Source organism: Xenopus laevis, chromosome 2S (assembly GCF_017654675.1).
Source record: "Xenopus laevis strain J_2021 chromosome 2S, Xenopus_laevis_v10.1, whole genome shotgun sequence".
Lineage (NCBI taxonomy): Eukaryota > Metazoa > Chordata > Amphibia > Anura > Pipidae > Xenopus > Xenopus laevis.
The window spans coordinates 112,225,732-112,246,338 of NC_054374.1; the positions used below are offsets into that span (position 1 = coordinate 112,225,732).

The window sequence follows — 20,607 nt, forward strand, 5'->3', positions numbered from 1 at the left end:
CTAGACTTTGGTGAAAATGGTAACAAATAGAAACGTTCACATTTGCAATGCTGTTGCAAATTGTCTTTTTAGGGAATTAAAAAAAAAAAAAAAAAAACAATTTGCTATTTAGTAAATATGCCTCCTGGAGTGGTACAAATAGGGAATTTAAAAAAAAAAACACAATTTGCTATTTAGTAAATATGCCTCCTAGAGTGGTACAAATAGGGAATTTAAAAAAAAAAAACCACAATTTGCTATTTAGTAAATATGCCTCCTGGAGTGATACAAATTGGGATCGAAGAACAGCAGCCCAATTAAATAATTGGGATCGAAGAACAGCAGCCCAATTAAAACATTTTACAACGTTTATAATGAATCCTTTCTCTGCCAAACTGCAGACCTCTTAAATGCTCCATTAGAAGACAAACAGTTCAGGTAATATACTGTTAGTTACTAATGATACAGGGATAAGTTAAAAAAAAGTTGCTAACTCACTGAAAGCACATGACAAGGAAACAGAGCAAAAAGGACCCTCTGCCAGGTGATCCTAAATATGGGGTCTTGTATCTTGGCACCCTATCTTGTCCTCAACTCACCCACTCCAGTCCCTATGCTAATGGATTGAATTCCTTGGGGCCCTAAGCCCTCTATCTCTCCTTGTTGGAAAAAAGAAATGCTCCCTACCCTCCCTAAGCCTCCCATTCCCTCCTAGAGCGAATTTGACTGTAAGCTTATCAAAATTTGAACCCAAGAACCCTGTATACACTTCTCAATGAGGTAAGGTCCCAAGAAAAGACCCAGAACACATGGTGCTCTACCATTTTATATCTAAACATACTGTCTGGGCAGTATGTTTCTGAGCATTACTTAAACTAGTATTAAATTACATTTAACCCCAGGGAAGGAAAATTACCTGGGTGAACAAAGGACCCCTTAAAGTATCTAAAATAACAAGTAACTGCCTGAATAAAATACACTAGATTATTGGGGTCTCTAAGTATTTAAGCTAACTGTCTCAGAACCCTTAAGGCAGTGATCCCCAACCAATAGCTCGTGAGCAACATGTTGCTCTCCAACCCCTTGGATGTTGCTCCCAGTGGCCTCAAAGCAGGTGATTATTTTTGAATTCGAGGCTTGGAGACAAGTTTTGGTTGCTTAAAAACCTGATGTACTGCCAGAGTCTCCTGTAGGCTGCCAGTCAACATAGGGGTTACCAATAGCCAATCACAGCCCCTATTTGGCACCACCCAGGAACATTTTCCGTGCTTGTGTTGCTCCCCAACTCGTTTTAAATCTGAATGTTGCTCACAGGTTAAAAAGGTATGGGAACCCTGCCTTAAGGGATAGTTTACCTTTAAATTAAATTATAGAATGACCAATTCTAATCATCTTTCCAATTGGTCTTCATTCTTTATTTTTTTATAGTTTTTGAAATATTTGCCTTCTTCAGACTCTTTCCAACTTTCAAATGGGGGTCACTGACTCCATCTAAAAAACAAATGCTGTCTAAGGCTACATATTTATTTTTATTACTACTTTTTATTGCTCATCTTTCTATTCAGGTCCTCTTCTATTCATATTCCAGTCTCCCATTCAAATCAGTGCATGTTTACTTGGGTAACTTGGACCCTAGAAACCAGATAGCAGAAAAAAACTGTAGAGCTGCTGAAAAATAAGACAAATAACTCAAAAACCACAAATAATAAAAAATGAAAGCAAATTGCATTTTGTCTCAGGATATCTCTCTCTACATCATACTAAAAGTTAACTCAAAGATGGACAACCCCTTTAATTGATGCACTGGACAAATAAATGCAGCAAATTATTTGTTCATAGATGTTGGCATTTCTTATTTCTTGTAAATCTGTAGATTAGGGTTTGGATTTGGTTCAGTATTCAGCTGACTATAATGTGGGGGATTTGCTATATAGAAAAAATCAAAACTTGTGTGCATCCCTAGTTTTAAATGTGATAATTGCATGTGTATATGTATATTAGTTACAATATATAAAAAAAATCATACAGGTAGTTTCAAGTTTCACAGACAGCTGTTCCATTAGTTAAATTAATTAGAATTAAGATGTTTTTCAACCTTTGCTTAAATACTTGTTTTTTTCTTTGTCCAGTAATTATTAGACCATTGGCAGTGGCATAACTAAAGGGAGTGCAGACCCTGCAATAACCCAAACCTTGACAGTTTTTCCTAATAGTGAGTTTGTGATGGCAAGATAATATCTTTAAAGGATAAGGAATGTTAAAATCACTGGGGGAGTGGTAAATGTTAGGGGCCCCTCTCCAGTGATTATCAGATACCCTTGGCTGGGGTTTCTGTTTGCAAAAAACTGCACCAGCACAGTTTTTTGTTGTATGAGCACCATGTCTCACTCTTCTTCTTCCTTCTTTTGCCTTGGGCCAGGGCATATGCAGTGAGGTGAAAAGGCCAGAGTTCTGTTCTAAAAAAAAAAAAAATGGCTTCTCACTTGACTGTGCATGTGCACCTGATGTGCTTTACTGCAGTTCCCTGGGCTGATCCAGTTTTCAACTACCAGGGGCACCAACCCGGAGTATCAGGTAGGTGATTAAAATCACTGGGGGGGAGGCATACCATTTGTTCACTTCTTGAACAAGCATAATATTCATGGCTATTTGGTAGCTTAGTTTAGTATCTCTATGTTTAGTTTAGTTAATTTCTGTCCCGTGACTCACTGCAACTTGTGTATTATAATAAAGTGGTCCCTGTTATAAAATATGATGATATTAGAAGTCACCTTCCAACCTATGTAACTATAAGGGTCAGGCCAGACTGGGCGTTTTGGGGAGATTTGGTCCCCGGGTGATTCGTTTTCCGAAGTTGCACAAAGTTTCCTCATGTGGCAACTTCAGACGACTTCAGAAAACGAACCACCGCACGTGATTAGCGCTGGCGTTTTTTTCATTTTAAGCTGATGCAGAGTCAAGGAAGGCGTTTGGCGAGATTGGTCACCGCAAAGACGAGGTGATTAGTCGCCAGGCGACCAAATCTCCCCAAAACGCCCAGTGTGGACTTGCCCTAACTGCAGTTGGGCCTTGTAGCAACCTGCACCTTGTACCCTCCCCCCCTTACCTCCATATGTAATATGTACCCCCACCATGAATGATATAAATAGCACTGTACAGTACAGCTTGTGTTTAAAATGACAGCTTTCTTTTCACTCCCTTGTGACCTTTGCACCCATGTGCAATATGTAACTTCTCTGGAGTAATTTTTCTTGCTTCATTGTTGTCCTTTTTGGATTCTGGGGTTGAGAACTCTGTTGCTGCAAAAACACTGCTGCTTTCATTGCCTCCAGATGACCCTTTACAATGGCAGATTTCTAAGAAATATAAAAAAAAAGAATCTCCCTTAAATCACAGTATACATTAACATCTGTAAATCATTTACTATATTGTTTCAAGTCCAGCCACAGTCTGATTTGACTAAACATACTGTACATTTTTCTTGACATACTGTATGAGAACATACAGTGGGTACATCATCTCTATAACATAAAGAGATATGTTCAGTATTCTCCCATTTTTGCTCTTATGCTCTAGTCTGCTGTCAATCAGTTGACTTTGAAACTGTCATTTAGGGAATTTACCTACAGATATTTTAAACTGCATTTGCCCTACAATGATTTTCTGTGGGTCTGTACCACCTGCTGTGGGTTTGTACCCAAAAGCTGCTGCTCTAGGCACAGGCCCTCCGGTGCCCATATACACTCCATATACATTTAAATAACTGGAAAGAAATGTTGAAAGAGAAACAAGAAAAAAATGAGTGAGGGGTGCAGGCCTCGGATCATAGTGAGGCAGAAGTGACATCACACATACCCATGTTTTTCGGCATTCATTATTGGTTCATGCACCATCAGTACTGACCCATAGTGCATTTATGTTGCATTTAAAAAAATGTTGCACAGCATAACTGTACTAATGTGCAGATCTGAAGGCTTGTGGGTACACCCAGGTATAATAAATGGAATCAGTTTGCTCATGCATTTATATGAACCCAAACCTGTGCCTAAAACTTTGATTATAGGAGCAATTGTTCACCTTTCTGTGGGGCCTAGTGTGGGCAACATTTTTGCAGACATCTTTTTTGGATTTTTGAAACTTCTGATTACTGCTTCTCAAATTTGAAACACATTATCGCTCATATATTACTGCCACTACTTCAACAACACTAAGGTTATGGCAGACAAGGAGACTAGTGGACCAAGATAAAGCTCCTCTTCTGTAAGTGATTAATATCCTCCAAATGCTTTCCCACAGGTAATGTGAATCTCTGGTGGGAAAATATAAGCAGCACTTCAATTTTCCAAAGTCGCCTGAATTTTGCTAGCAAGGCAAGTGCTCCTTCAGCAGAGGCAATAATAAATGGGCCCAAGTGTAATGCTCCTAATTTGAGAAGCAGTAGGCAAAAGTTTCAGGAATCCAAAGAAGGTGTCTTAATTATTTACTCCTTTTTCAGCTCAAGGCAGGGGCTGTGCTGCACTCTGTACCAGAGCAATGTGCAGAATACAGCATCAGAAGGTATAAGGGAGCCCTTTCCTTACTGTTTGCAATAGGTTAGGTGGTAAATACAAGCGACCCAATGTGACCTGAACCTATTGCATCTATGTGCCTCTCTTGCCAGATGTTGCAGGAGACCACGTCCACAGGACCTTAATTTGTTGAACTTTTGCAATGCTACTATTGATAGTTATGTTAATATCCAAGCCTGGTCCATGGTCTTCCTGCAGCTGCCTGCGTTGGTATTCAAGGCTTGAAGAAACATTTCTAAGGGTGCATTTCTAAGGCTTAGATTCAAATTATGCTGCCTTTAAAAGGACAGCTGGGTTATAAATGTTAAAATTCAGTCATAGGTGGGCATGACTTAGTTGGAATGCTATATAGTACATTGGACAATTATGTCAGTCCTTGTTTATCAACTGGGGCTAAGTGTCTTACAAGACAATACAAGCAGTTTGTCTAATTGATAAAAGTGATTTTGTAAATATAAAGAGGCCCATTGTGCAAGTAGTTGTTTTTAGTAGGTAAATCAGTTAATTGTATCAGTCCTTCACATTAAAGATAAGGAAGTTGCTCCAATCACACCAAGTGGTTGTATATAGAATGTGATCTAAAAACAGTGTGATTATTTCCTTGTATTAAAATCAGTTACACTTTAAAATATTCTGACTGTAAATACAATTCTTATATGTATTTCATAATACTCACCAGACTTATGGATGGTTATTTTTGATCTGCTTTCATCCTGCAAGAATGTATAAGAAAATTCTTGGTTATATGAATATTGGGATAAGGAATATGATTTACAGATTGTCAAAATGGTCTCAGTTAAAAATTTGCTAGAAAATTTTCTCAGAATTTACGTCATTCAAGTTTGGCACAATTGAAATACAATGGTAACATAGTAATTTAGGTTGAAAAAAGACACATGCCCATCAAGTTTAACCTTTTTAAGTCTATATATAACCTGCCTAATGTAAGGGAAAACGTAAGGGGCACTGTGGAGGCAGATGAGAAAAGGGTGACGGGCACTGTGGAGGCAGATGAGAAAAGGGTGAGTCTTTCAGGCAAGGACTGGCTGTGCACACACGGAACTGAACGGCAGGATAGAAACAGGGAGACAAGGACATAGAATCAGAACTGGAATGGATGAAGAGGATGATGAGTCAGAACAGGAGCACACTGGAAGGATAGAACAGGATGGTGCGGGCGTAGATCAGGAGCAGGCTGGAAGGATAGGACAGGACTTTGCGGACGTAGATCAGACTGGGGACTGGATAGCAGCAAAGGGAAAGATAAGGTAAAGCAGAGAAGGGTCGAGACAAGACAAGGCAGAATAAGGAAGGAATCTAGAGCAGGAAACTTAGCTAGGGGCTATGCCACAGTGCTATTTTAGGTAGTGCTCAGGCACTGTGGGATTGTGAGGTGGCTTGGCCTTAAATAGGGCAGAGTCAGCCCTGATTGGCTGACTCCAAACCACCAATCAGGCTGCTGCTGGGCTAGGGCTGCAAATGCCAGGTAATAGATAGTGAGCAACCCTGCAGGCTGCTCACCTGGCCCTATGGTTAAGACACAAAGCCAGAGACCCAAAGGTCCCTGGCTTGAATCCCAGCAGAGTCTAACACCTAACTGCTACTTGATCCAGAGGAAGGCAAAAACCTCATTTGAAGCCTCTCCAATTTGCCTCAGAGCGGGAAAAGTGCCTTCCTTACTTTAAAATGGCAATCTGACAAATCCCTGGATTAACTTGTACTACGAGCTATCTTTCATAACCTTGTAATCCCTCACTTGTAAAAAAGACATCCAAACAAAGGTCTAATGTATCAGCCTGTACAACTGAATCAGGTAGAGAATTCCACATATTCACAGCTCTCACTGTAAATAAAACCCTTCAGAATATTTAGACGGAACCTCCTTTCTTCTAATCAGAATGGGTGACCTTGTATCAGCTGGAAATACCTACTGGTTAATAAAGAATTAGAGAGATTGTTATATGATCCCCTTATATATTTATACATAATTATCATATCACCCCTTAAGTGCCAGCATGAACGCCAGCTTGGCCAGTTTAATGTCCTGTTTGAGTGATGGAGACCAAAACTGTCTGTGAATTCTAGATGGGGCCTTACCAGTGCTCTGTACAGTGGAAGAATAGCCCCCTCTTCCTGTGAATCTATGCTCCTTTTAATACAGCTCAAGACTAATGATGAGCAAATTTTTTCACCAGCCATGGATTTGCGGCAAAATTCAGCATTTCAATATGCATTTCACAAATATGCTGCGGAAAAAATAGCCGAGAAAAAAAACGCTCATAAGCAAAACACCCATTGACTTTAATGCATTAGGACAAAAAAGTTGCCATAAGAATAAACATACCCCTCGGTGCAGATTCAGGAATCAGAGTTCTCGGCAGCCATCTTCTGGGTGTTCGTGTCCAGCTCTTTGGCAATATCCGTAAATTACAACGCATGCGCAGTTGCTGCAGATCGGGAAATTGCTCCAACTGTGCATGCGCCGCTCTGCAGGTCTAATTCTCAGATTAACATAGACCTGGAAAATGGCTGCCGTGAACTCTGATCCCTGAATCTGCACCGAGGGGTAAGTAGAAAGTTAGGGGCATTTGCCCAGAGTAGCAGCTAGGCTGGGGGTGGAAGAGGAAGGGGGTCTATGTGGGGTGGGGGGTAGGTTTTTTTTTTAATAAGGGGTTTGTTTCTCCTTTAAAGCAATACATTGAGAACAATAAAGATTTAATATCATTTTAAATGACAACCACTGCAGTTCTGTGTTTTTAGCAGAAAAAATAATGCCCCAGTCTATGCTCTGAAGAGCAGCCCTCAAGGCACTAAAATGAGCTTTTCTGAAATTCATGGTTTTTGTTGCCTCAGTGTATATTTGTTTTTTGCACCAGACATTAAATGAGATCACATTATGGTCACTATTACCCAGGTGTTCAATGAGTTGCACATTTGCTATATGTTCTGGGTCATTAGAGATCTCTAGATCCAATATAGCATTTTTTTCTGGTTGGTGCCTCACCCACACCTAGTTTAAAATCTCCTCCAACCCTCTAGCCATCTTCTCTCTCAAAACAGCTGCACCATCATTGAGGTGTACTTACAATTTCAATAAATTTGCAATGTCATGTGAAAATACATCTGACGTATTGATGAAAATATTGGCAGAGTTAGACAAAGAGAAAATTCACACTTTGATCAATAGGACCTATAGTATTTTTCCCTGGTGTATTTTAGCCAGCGGAATAAGGCCTAATCTCTCCCTGTCCCTTGTGTCATTGCCATGAAAAGAAACTGCCTATCATGGGCATTGACAGGTGCTTTCTATCTCCATTTTCCATTAGACTTAGTGCTAAGTGTTCTAATATAATTATTAAGAATTATGATTTATATATCCACCATATATATCCCATTTATATATATACCATATATATCCAACAGTACCTCATTCCAGAGAAGATCCATATCACGTGCATTTCCATAGCTATAGTGATTCAAATCTGGACATGGTTGGAAGGTGTCCGTCGGACTTACAAAAAGATAAAAACACTCCTTATAATCCTCTAAATCCATAATTGTAATGTCAGCTCCATTTTCTCTGAGCATTTGTAAGCCTCTTTGGTTGTTGCTGTCATAGAACTTGTATAATTTTGCAATCTTTAAGTGCATGGAGACTTGATTCTTATAGGTGTCCAGGAAACTACACAAGTCCTTACAGCATGAGAAGCAAGGGCTGTAGCTTGTGTACAAATTAAGCTTATATTTTAAACTTATATTTGACTGGTCTAAACCAAGAAATGTGTATAATTCTTGTAATATAATTTGTTCAGCATGATCAGAGTTTGGGTTATTGTAGGCAAAACCCCAATGTTTCCATAAAGGTGTTTCATTCCCCAAGTTGAAACAGGCCAATGTTTTATGCACTTGCCCAATATTATTAAAGTTGCCATTGAAGTCTTCAAATGATACCAATTTTTTTAGGAACAATGGCATATCATTTGCTGAAATTAAAGTAAAAACCATGAATTAAAAGACATTCATGTAATGATGTTGACATTGATAGAATGATGTAAACTGTAGAAGCTGCAGGGTTAATACAGAAGGACCAATGTGCCAAAGTTCTGTAGTTGTTGTGTTTTTTAGATCACATTTTATTCAAAGCTGAATCAACAACTTTCCTTAAAAGCTAAATAAAACCATCTGACATATAGGAATTTATGTATTATAAGTTGATGATCAGAATCAGGTGAAACAAACCAGATGTGCTAAAGAATGACTAATTCTAAGCAACTTTTCAATTGTCCTTCATTGTTTCTGTTTTATAGTTTTTGAATTATTTGCCTTCTCCTTTTGACTGTTTCCAGCTTCCATAATGGGGGTCACTGACCCCATAAGCTACTTTTTATTACTCTTCTTTCTGTTCAGTCTCTCTCTCCTTTTTATATTCCAATCTTTTATTAAAATAAATGCATGGTTGCTAGAGTAAATTGGACCCTAGCAACCATATTTCTGACATTGAAGACTGGAGAGATGCCAAATAACTCAAAAACCACAAATAATATAAAATGAATACCGATTGCAAATTGCCTCAGACTCTCTCTCTCTATGTCGTACTAAAAGTTAATTTTAAGATGAACAACTCCTTTAAGTGAGTTTATTGTTATCTCAAAGCAGTTTTTTAGTATTTTTTCCCCATTTTTTAAAACCCACAATTATAAAATTATAATGTGGGAAAAAAAGTTTTTTCAAATTTTTAATATTGTGTTACCTCATCCTAAACATTGATAACTAAATCAGGCTCTTAAAGGGTTTAGCATATCCTTTTGTGATAACCTATTTACCTATTTGAAACTACCTCTCTAAGCCTCTATCCAACACTTTGGGACAGATTTATTAAAATACATATTTATTAATAGTATATTTCCTGATTGGAAAGTGTTTAGTGCATTGCTACATTCATCATATAGTGTTTTTTGCAATAAAAGATACATTGTTTCTGAAACGTAATTAAATAAGAGACTTTTTGGCAGAGAGCCCAAAACACTCAGCACTTGCACTGATATACATTTGTAACAATTTAAGATAAGCAAATATACAATTATAACTATTTAAGATAAGCAGGTCTCTTGGGAGACTCAAGCCTTAGGGCTAGGCCACACGGGAAGATTTCAGGGAGATTGGCGACTAATCGCCGCATCTTATCTCCCTGAATGGCTTGCTGGTATCTCGCGCCCACTAGCGCTAAAGTCGCCTGCGCCTATTCACATGCGGCGATATGTTTTTCAAAGTCGCTCGAAATTGCCTTGTGGCAGGCGACTTTAGCGCTAGCGGGTGCAAGATACCAGCAAGCCATTCAGGGAGATTAGTCGCCTCAAAGACGCAGCGATTAGTCGCCAGGCGACCAATCTCCCTGAATCTTCCTGTGTGGCCCTAGCCTAAAAGGGCAATTTCCCTTCATTAACAAAAGAGTTATAACACATAAACCATGGTCCTACAACCAGAAATGTGGTTTTTTTCGACACACTACACAAGGCAGATCTTTTTGTCCTTCTTTCCATTTTTCAAATGTAGGTATATCTGTGTTTTTACATGAAGAACAACATGAGTTCCAATAATTTATCAGTTTCATCAGTGTGCATGAGGCACTGTGTAGGACGTAGTAATAGATTTGCTGGATAAATATTAAACCGCATCAAACTGGGAAATCCTCAAAACATGTAAATCAAGAAACAATCTAAACCTACAACAGAAACAAATACAAGTCAAAGTAATATATAGTATCTCAAATTAAATAACTTCATATTATTAATGCAATGCTGCGTCTGTACTTACTTATCAGCTGAACATTTAGGAACTACAGACGTTGTTTTTGTGTTGCGGAAGGGAGCTAAAAAAAACTACAAATCCCAGAGTTCCATCAGTTTCCTGTGATTGCATCACTGCTACAGTAAACAGAAATGTAATAATAATACAGGTTTCTTTATGACTGAGCTAGCAAGTTGTAAAGTATACAGTATATATAGCTTTTTGGTATATATCAACAGCAATTTCTTTTGAGTGTTGTTCCCCTTTTCTTTCGAGACGTTTCTCAGCAGGTTTGGGGGAGGGGCTAGCTATTTAAAGGACAGTAACTGTATGCTGACTAGAGGCAGCAAGTTAAAAGGACAGTGACTGTTAAGTACAAGTTGCTTTTATTTAAAACATTCAGATATTTTATTATTAAATTACACTTTTTTACAATCTGTATAAAGTTCATTGAAGTAAAATATCTGTCCTCAAAGAATGAAGAAAAATGATTAAGACTTACATTTAGGACATTATGTGCAAAACTAAATCAACTTACTTTTCTTTGATAACTGTGCAAAAAAAAAAACATGGGGAGGAGTTGACTTTTAGTAGTATTAGAGCTTTTTGAAACCACTATTAAACTAATTTTCTCTAATACCATGAATGGCATGAAAGTTATTAAAAGATCCGATTATAAAAAGCACAAATAACTGCTGACCGATCCGGAAAGAAAAATCTGAAAACCTCAAAAGAACGTTTGTTTGAAAACTAACATTCTGATCCCCGAAAGTCTCTAAAACTAGGTCCAAAAAAGGAAAATTATATCATACTTACCGTGATTTTCCTTTCATGGACAACTCCATGTCATATGTAATGGGATAGCCCCCGCCCCAGTGCTCCTGTCAGAAGAACCCTCCCCAAAGCTTTAAAAGCCCAACCCCACCCCCAAATCCGGTGTCTCGTAATAAGCTTCTAGAAACTACCGAAAAAAGGATGGGAACTATGACATGGAGTTGTCCATGAAAGGAAAATCACGGTAAGTATGATATCATTTTCCTTTTTCACTGGACAACTCCATGTCATACGTAATGGGACGTAGCAAGCTAATATCCCTGATGGGAGGGTAATTGTTCCACATGAAGACACCTGGCCAAGTGTAATCTATTCCAGATAAAACTCAGAAGAATGAAACCTCTACAGGTGAACAGAAAACCCCTTGTAGAAAACCTGTGAACTCTATTTCTTCAGAGGAAATGGACTGCCAGAGAAAAAGAAGAAACAGGACTCTTTAGAGGCAGAACCCACACCAAAGTAATGATACGGAGTGTGAATCCAGCCTGACACTTCCACCTGAAAGGAGAGAACCAACTCCACTGAAAGAGAAGTTGATAGAAACCCAGAGTAACTTCTCCAGAGTCTTGCTCACACTACTTACCAGCGCAGCTGTGACAACCAAGAGTGCCCAGAAGCTCAAATAGCTCAAAAGCATGGTACCTGTACAGGGGCGATCCGCCAATGAGGCGAGCTGAGGCGCTCGCCTCAGGCGGCATCGCCAGCTAGGTTTCCAGGGGCGGCAAAAAGCCGCTCCTGGTGCCTTTAAGAGCCGAATTTCCGGTTTTTGAACCGGAAATTCGGCTTTACTAGGGCGAGAGAGCGCAATTGCGCTCTCCGCACTAGCGTTGCTGCCTCCCCCCCGGAAATCGAATCGGGCTGGGGGGGCGGCATTACTGGAGCCGCCTCAGGCGGCAATACATACAGAAACGGCGCTGTACCTGTAAAAGATGACTTAGTAGGGGAAAGAAACATTCAATCACTCTTATTCTACATTCCCCAGATAAATGGCATCACCTAGTGGAGCTCCCCGTCTCCTCGATACTCAAATCTACAGGGCACATAAGGAACCTCTATTTGTCTTTGACCATAACCCGTGCATTCTATCCATGAAAAGTCCATAGAGCGACTCATGGAGACGGACTGCCGCCACTATGGGCATACCTTACCTGCCATGTGAGGTATCTAGGACCATAAAGTAGCCTAGGCAATCTTCCTGTGTGGGTTGAAATTGTTCTTATCATTAGCTCATGATCCTTCACCAAACAAGTCTGGATATTAAACATTTGCATGCCCTATGGAGTGGGCATCATAACAGTAATAAATGCAGATATGCATAACCTTGCAATGAAACCGTCCTCTTGAGCCTTTAAGAATGTGACCTGGACATAATTGAAGTCACCATATACCCTAGATTGGGCCTAGAACCAAATCTGTTTGGCATGCTCCCACGAGTCTACCAAATGGGAAGGAATTGACTGATTCCAGGAAGTATAACTAACCAATACAATACTGTTTACTAATTACTTTCTTATCCTAGTGTTCCAGCTTGGAACATAGACAGCTCACTGAGACTATTCTTAAATATCCAAGATCAGAAATAATCTAGGTATGGGGATATATATACATATATATGGGGATGGAATTATCCACCTATTCAAGATTGGAACCCCTCTACTACCTATACTAGAATGTCTATGTCTATAGTTAGACATGCCATAACCAGGGCCTTTCCTAAAGGCAAATACTGCAGACTTAGTCCAGAAAGCATACTTTCAATAAGACACCGGATTTGGGGGTGGGGTTGGGCTTTTAAAGCTTTGGGGAGGGTCCTTCTGACGGGAGCACTGGGGCGGGGGCTATCCCATTACGTATGACATGGAGTTGTCCAGTGAAAGGCAGATCTTTTCAAGAAAAGAAAGGCAGCTTCCACTGATCTCTACATGATCTCCACAGCTTTAACTTGTCATACGTTTGTATTTATAAATTATATGAATTTTACACTTGATAAATTAAGGAAAAATCGTGGATTAAGAAACTATGAGGAAAATGGCAAAACCCCCCAAAAAAAATGAACTTGCCCAAAACGCTCTTAAATCAACCCCATAGGTCAGGGGTCCCCAACCTTTTTTAACCCGTGAGCCACATTCAAATATAAAAAGAGTTGGAGAGCAACACAAGGATGGAAAAGTCCATTGTGGTGCCAAATAAGTGCTATGATTGGCTATTTGGTAGCCCCTGTGTGGACTGGCAGCCTACAGGAGGCTCTACTTGGCACTATACTTGGTTTTTATGCAATTAAAACTTGCTCCCAAGCCTGGAATTCAAAAGTTAGCACCTGCTTTGAGGACACTGAGAGCAACATCCAAGGGGTTGGAGAGCAACATGTTGCTCGCGAGCTACTGGTTGGGGATCACTGCCATAGGTTATAACACCCTTCCATGTTTTCCCCAATGTGTATTGTGCATTATTGTGCATTGTGATGCCTATTTTATGAATGCAGTCCTATTCATTGCTATTTTATTCCAACAGTGTACTGATAACTGTACCATTGCTATATTAATTTAAAGGTGAACTATCGCAAACATGAAAATTTAATATAAGCTTCAGCATACTGAAATAGGAAACTTTCGAAATACAACCAATTAAATATTAGGGATGCACTGAATACACTATTTTGGATTCGGCCGAACCCCCGGATCCTTCAAAAAAGATTCGGGCAAATACGGAATCCGAATACTTATTTGCATATGCAAATTGGGGGTGGGAAGGGGAAAAATGTTTGACTTCCTTGTTTTTTTGACAAAAAGTCATCTTATAGGGGGAGCTCCCTTTCCTAGCAGATGTATTAGAGCTCACTCAAATAAAAGATTCCAGTACAGGTATGGGACCTGTTATCCAGAATGCTCGGGACCTGGGGTTTTCCAGATAATGGATCTTTCCGTAATTTGGGTCTTCGTGCCTTCAGTCTACTAGAAATTCATTTAAACATTAAATGAACCCAATAGGCTGGTTTTGTTCCAATAAGGATTAATTATATCTTAGTTGGGATCAAGTACAAGCTACTGTTTTATTATTACAGAGAAAAACTAAATCATTTTTAAAAATTTGGATTATTTGGATAAAATGGAGTCTATGGGAGATAGCCATTCCGTAATTTGGAGCTTGTACAAACAAATTCTTACAAAATAACTGCCTTTTGCACAAATCCTTATTGTAGAGAGACAGGATGTCTGGTGATTTTAATGACTGGGCTCTAATATGCAAAAGGAGCCCCCCTGTAAGATATGTTGGATCTAACTGTCAATAACTATCTGACACTTAACTAATGCATGAAGACAGAATGAAGAGAAAAAGATGCTGAGAGAGGAATAGTGAAGATAAACTTGATTATTTCAGAAACGGTACAGAATATTTAATTGCTTATATTTAGACAACTTCTTATTTCAGTATGCTGAAGCTTATATTACATTTTCACGATAGTTCCCCTTTAATAAACCTGTTGATTAACAGAGATAAGAGTGTGAAATTTATCTGATCAATTGTCCCACTGGACAGAGGACAGGATCACTTGTGACCCCCTTTTCTTCTAGCTCAGCTGATCAGCCCTTACATATTTAATAAGGATCATCCGCCAACTGGATTTAATATTTTAGCTAATAAAGTTCTATCCAAACACAAAGTGGTGAAAGATACAAGGGGAAATAGTTGATGAATTTATATTAAAAGAAGCAAACAGCTACCAACTAATAAGTAAATGGAATAGGAGACAAAAAAAATAGCAGGATTCTATTGCAATGTCCCATCCACATGTTAAAGATGTAATACGGGCTTAGGGTCACTATGTCATGTCTTCTGGGGATACCCAGACTGATAATTGGACCACGGTCAGTAATGTGAAATTATTGGTGAGGAAGTTCCCAATACCTTCTTTTACATAACACTTCCAGGTCAAACACTCATACAAGAAAAGAAAAAATACTCTATGTTTACTAGATTCAGCTAAATTTCTGATACCACAGAGGTGGCAACAACCTACACCAGTGCCGGGCCTCGCGTGCACTTGCGCAAATTTGCGCATGCACAGTAGCGCACAAATGGCAAAAAACACATAGAGTCGGCAAAGAGAAGGGAACCGGACTTGGGGTAGGCGGCAGAGGAGGCACGTGCCTACTCTGCCTACCCCTAGTTCTGCCCCTGACCTACACCTCTGAAAATATGTGACTGGCTCAAAAAAAAGCTGAAGTCTGAATTGATTTAAAGCAGTCCAATCAGATGACTTCTATAACACCTCGACAAATTTTACCAGAGAAGCTAAATGTTTTCGTGGTTCTTTCATTTAATTTATTTTAGATTTTTAGAGCTTTTTAGAAAGATAGGAAAGCCACATATTATTCAAAATTTGTAGGGGAAAAAAAGTAATTTGATTTTTATTAAATGGGCCATGTGGTTTCTAAAACCACTAAAATCAATTGTTTGTGCAGCCACCTTTGGCTACTGTATTGGATGGAGGAGAACTGAAGAAGTGATTTTTATGAGACGAGTGTGCAAGTCAAATACATTTGTATTAACAAAATAATGGCGTTAATCAATACCATAGATACAGAACCATCAAAGATGTATGGGGGTTAATTATATTTTTATCAAATTTGGATTTCTGGTGAAACATAAGATGGATGTTGCATTGCAATATTAGGAAAAGGCCTGCAGGTGGCAGCTAATTCCAGAGACATTATTTACTAAAATCCATATATTTCTCATTATTTTATTAAAACCACTTCGACCAAACTCCCATCCACATTTTTACCTTATTTATCAATAAAGTAACTTGAAAATATCTGGCAGCTAATTCCAGAGACATCATTTACTAAAATCCATAAATTTCTCATTATTTTATTAAAACCACTTCGACCAAACTCCCATCCACATTTTTACCTTATTTATCAATAAAGTAACTTGAAAATATCTGGTGCGCTTAAAGACTTGATAAAATTGTGAAAAAAATTCAAATCATTGAATTTTTTTAGGATTTGACCCTGAAATTTTTTTTCAGATCATCACCCGAAAACCACAAATTATTCGTATTATTGTATGAAACCCAGTGCAGATCATGATTGTCAAAGGGATATCTGTCATTGACTTTGACCTTGACCTATATGACCTTGGCAGTTTTGAGATGGAGTCATTTTTATTCGCCTTTTAGCAGTATCGGGGTTGAATAAATCACAAAAAATACAATTTTTTTTGATGAAAATTTGTTTTCCCCTTTAAAACGCAACCATAAAAATGCAGACTTTGGAAATAACCCAACCCTTCGTCATAGTGCAACTTCGCCTGGCGTAAGGGTGCGAAGTAGCGCTAGAATAGGTACACTTTGCTAGCGAATTTATGCCAGTACCTGTCACACTGGCGAATTTGCGCTAGTGTTAGGCGCTTCACACTTTAGTGAATTTGCCCCTTAGTCTTTACCCATGGTGCAGATTTTGTCCAGTGGAGTTAACGGGCGCAATCTTCGGGGAAGTAAGTGCCGTATCGGCACATGCGCAGTTGGAGAAATTTTCTGTTTCGCGACAACTGCACATGTGCCGAAACTCAGGGAAATTGCCGAAGCGGAGAAGCCTACTTCGAGCAACTTCGGAAGACGAAGCGCCGCGTGTGTCATAATGCAGACAACTCTCATTACAGCCGGCATAGGAGAAGAGGATGCGGTTCGGGGAGATTAGTTGCCTCAAATAAGAGGCGATTAGTCGCCAGGGCACTAAAACTCCCTGAATCGCCCAGTGTGGACTAAGCCTAATAAATCCCGATAAAACGGTATTCTTTGGGACAAAAGGATGCAAATGAACTGAAATGCACTTTCTCAATTAACTGGTAATTGAACATGATTACCTGAAATAAGCTGCCCAAGAGAAAGATGTAGAAACTCAGTTTCTGATTATTCAGCTCTTTACCAGCAATTAAATCTCAGAAGCGACATAATGATTAATTGTTCAGCTAAGATACCACGATCACCTCTCCCATTAGCTTTCAGCAGTCATTTGTAAAATCTATATGGTTGGCAACAAGTCCACTTGAACAATAAAATGCTGAACATTGCAAGTAACATTATGAACAAATTAGAATTTTTTTCTGAAAATCGTAGTTAAATGTTACCCGTACACCCACACACACATAATCTGAGATAGCCTCTAGTAATGAGTCAAATTCAAATATTTTCTGAACTATACTCCGACCAGGGTTATTTCCCCTTATTTATCAATACATTTTGCTGAAAAATTCCAGTTTGGAAAAAAATCTCGCGAAAATCGCACGAATATTTAAATTGTACAATTTTTTTGGGATTTTCAGTACGAAAACCATGAAATCTTCGGATTATTACATGAAACCCAGCGTAGATCAGGATATCTTTGGGACTTCTCCCATTGACTTATATACAATCTCAGCAGGTCTGAGATTTTCAGATTCGGACTTTTACCATCCTTGGGGTATCATCATTTTTCCAGTTTTTGGCATTCAGACTTTAATAAATAACCCCCTAAGTGATTAAAGGAGCGTAGCATAACCAATTTTTGGGCCACCTAAATTGCAACTGCTTTCTTGATTGTACTGCAATTACTAGTGCCTGGCAAAGCAACTAATTATTTATTATATAAAATGACATATATGACAGTCTTTTATTAACAATGGGCAAATTTGCATCTGGCCAGTATTTTTTTAACCAAGTTGCAGGTACAACAATGAAAGTAAAAATTTGATTGGTTGCCATGAGTCCACTACCCCAATAAAAGGGAATTACAGTGCAACTACTGCCTACAGTCCTTTTTTATTTTGTGTATTCAGGGATGCCAAGGGTCCACTGGCTACATTACATTTTGTTGATGCCACAGTATGCCTATAATGCAGCTGCAATAAATAACCTCTTGGCAGCAGGAGTATATTTTTGTTCAGAATTGCCCTAGGCACTGGTCCTGTATATGCCCATACACATATGTGATGATGTAAGTGAACGTGATGTCACGGTGTAATGCGTATGCATGTGACATCACTTTCATCCACATGTCACAAGACAGACGGCCCAGGGGAGTTTCAGGGGTGCTCGCCGCCCTATGGTGGCCTTCCGGATGCCCCCCCCCTTGCACTGGTCGCTAGTGCACAGAGAGCAATTGTGCCGGATTTCATGGGGAAGTATTTGGCAGCAGGGGAAGCTCCTATTTTTTTTATCTGTGGGCTGGCCCCTTAAAGCTGCAACCCAAGGCACAGGCCCCCGAGTGCCTATATGGTAAATACGCCTCTGCTTGGCAGCAAAAATACTAAACAATTAGACAAAATAATGTATTTACATTTTAATACCAAGTTGAAATTGTGTCAACTCATTTCACATATAATCAGCAAGTGAAGATTGCAATTACAAATTTTAGTTTGCTCAGCCATGCTGCATGGACTTATAACAGCAGGAAGGAGGGGTTTTCTGGCACAAGGGTCGGACTTGAGCATTGGGGGCCCACCAGGACTGCAACCCAAAGGGCCCTACTGGCAGTCACGGGGGCCCCCTCCGGTCATTTAAACTATGCCCTCCCGCAACTAACCTGAAACACTCGTCGGCACAACGTAAATTACTGTTGTCTCGTCAACTTAAAAATTTAGAGATCAAATATGCCCGACACCCAAGTATTCCTGTGTTAGCTCGCATTACCTCTCTTCGGGGATTGTTACGAGACTTAGCCATTTCACAGGCGGAGAAGGCAATCACATACACGAGACAACGATATTACGAATTTGGCAATAAAGCTCACACACTCCTGGCCCGCAAATTGAAGGATCAAAAGGCTCAAAGAGCTATCTTATCAATCCGAGACAAACATGGTAACCTTACTCACACTAGGGACCAGATTCTTCGCACGTTCCAGGCCTATTACAGTTCCCTTTACAATTTGCCATCCCCCCCCCCAAAAATCGCTAGAGACTTAGAACGACATATCCAGGACATGCTCTCCCCATCGCACCTACCTACTTTAACTGAGGAAGCTAATTCCACTCTTAATGCTCCTATTACTGAGGAGGAACTTCAGGACACCCTTAAATTTTCACCAGCGAAAAAACCAGATGGTCTTACTTATCTCTACTATAAGACCTTCTATAAGGTACTGGGTCCGCAATTGCTCATTATTTTCAATAAAATCCTAGAGGGCTCCACTCCGCCTCCTTCTATGCTATATTCCCATATCTCCCTGATTTTGAAGGAAGGAAAGGACCCCCAGAACTGTGCTAGCTATCGCCCAATTGCTTTACTAAATGCAGACCTCAAAGTCTTTAGTAAAATTATGGCCAATCGCCTGACCGCGCTTATGCCCTCGCTAATAGACAAGGACCAGGTGGGCTTCATCTCCAACAGACAGGCTGGTGACAACACTAGGAAAGTAATTAATCTCATTGACCTTGCAAACACTACTCAAACCCCTCTCCTGGTCCTGAGTCTAGATGCGGAGAAGGCCTTTGACCGCCTTGATTGGGCTTACATGAACAAGGTATTAGATCTGATGGGTTTTGGGGGTCCCTTCCGGAATGCAATTTCAGCTCTTTACTCTAAACCCACTGCTGCAGTTAAAATAGAGGGCCACCTCTCCTCTCTCATTCCGATTTCTAATGGCACACGTCAAGGATGCCCTCTCTCTCCCCTTATCTATGCACTCTCTATTGAGCCCCTGGCTACAGCTGTTAGGAATTCCCCGAATATACATGGCATCGCTCACCGGGGAAAGACTTACAAAATCTCCTTATTCGCTGATGATGTCCTACTCAATATCACACGCCCTTTGACGTCTCTGCCAAATTTGCACGCTCTATTAGACACCTTTAGTAAGCTCTCCAATCACAAGATTAATCAGGATAAATCTGAGGCCCTCCCCATAAATATACCTCATTCCCAAGCCAAACTCCTACAATTAAATTTTAACTATAAATGGAAATCTGACTATATTAAGTACCTAGGTGTCAGGATCACTCCCACTTATGCAACGCTGTACAAGGCAAATTACGCCCCTCTTCTCTCCCAGATCTATAGTGACTTGGAAAAGTGGACCTCCCACACGCTTTCTTGGTTTGGCAGGATGACCACTATCAAGATGGTTTCCCTCCCTAGACTGCTCTACCACTTCGAAACACTCCCTATTCGTATACCTAACAAGGTCATGAAGGTTCTACAGGCTAGACTTATTAGATTCATTTGGGCTTCCAAGTCCCATAGGCTTGCCCGTAAGGTATTAGTGACCCCAATTAAGTGGGGAGGCCTGGGTGCACCTGATATTCTTAAATATTTCCTAGCAGCACAACTGCGGCAAGCAGTAGCTTGGTCTGCCAAATCACATTGTGGTAAATGGGTCACGATTGAAAATGATGTAATGTTTCCGTATACAGTTGCCTTTTTATTGTGGGATGTTAACAAACTGATTCCCTTGAAGGA

The 20,607-nt window shown here is 39.7% G+C and overlaps 1 protein-coding gene across 2 annotated transcripts; it reads right to left on the minus strand.

Moving 5' to 3' along the window:
- Positions 1–2,437: 2,437 nt before the first annotated feature.
- On the minus strand, positions 2,438–10,553 carry LOC108709754 (DNA dC->dU-editing enzyme APOBEC-3A). 2 transcript variants are annotated; one of them, XM_018249873.2, is made up of 4 exons: positions 10,362–10,553; positions 7,974–8,530; positions 5,224–5,260; positions 2,438–3,335 (listed from the first exon to the last, which is right to left on the minus strand). In XM_018249873.2, exons 2-4 carry the CDS (start codon positions 8,520–8,522, stop codon positions 3,151–3,153), a joined length of 771 nt encoding a protein of 256 aa, XP_018105362.2. In that variant the 5' UTR covers positions 8,523–8,530; positions 10,362–10,553; the 3' UTR covers positions 2,438–3,150. The 2 variants fall into 2 exon arrangements, with proteins under 2 accessions (XP_018105362.2, XP_041440218.1); XM_041584284.1 differs by having other exon boundaries at positions 7,974–8,058; positions 10,362–10,547.
- Between the last annotated feature and the right edge of the window lie 10,054 nt (positions 10,554–20,607).

Bases quoted from the DNA above. Each gene is read 5' to 3' on its own strand.
- LOC108709754 (XM_018249873.2), bottom strand. From the start codon at position 8,522: ATGCCATTGTTCCTAAAAAAATTGGTATCATTTGAAGACTTCAATGGC. The intron at 5,261-7,973 runs GTACTGTTGGAT...ACATTCTTGCAG, and splicing joins TGGATCTTCTCTGGAATGAG to GATGAAAGCAGATCAAAAAT. The intron at 3,336-5,223 runs GTGAGTATTATG...TATATTTCTTAG, and splicing joins AATAACCATCCATAAGTCTG to AAATCTGCCATTGTAAAGGG.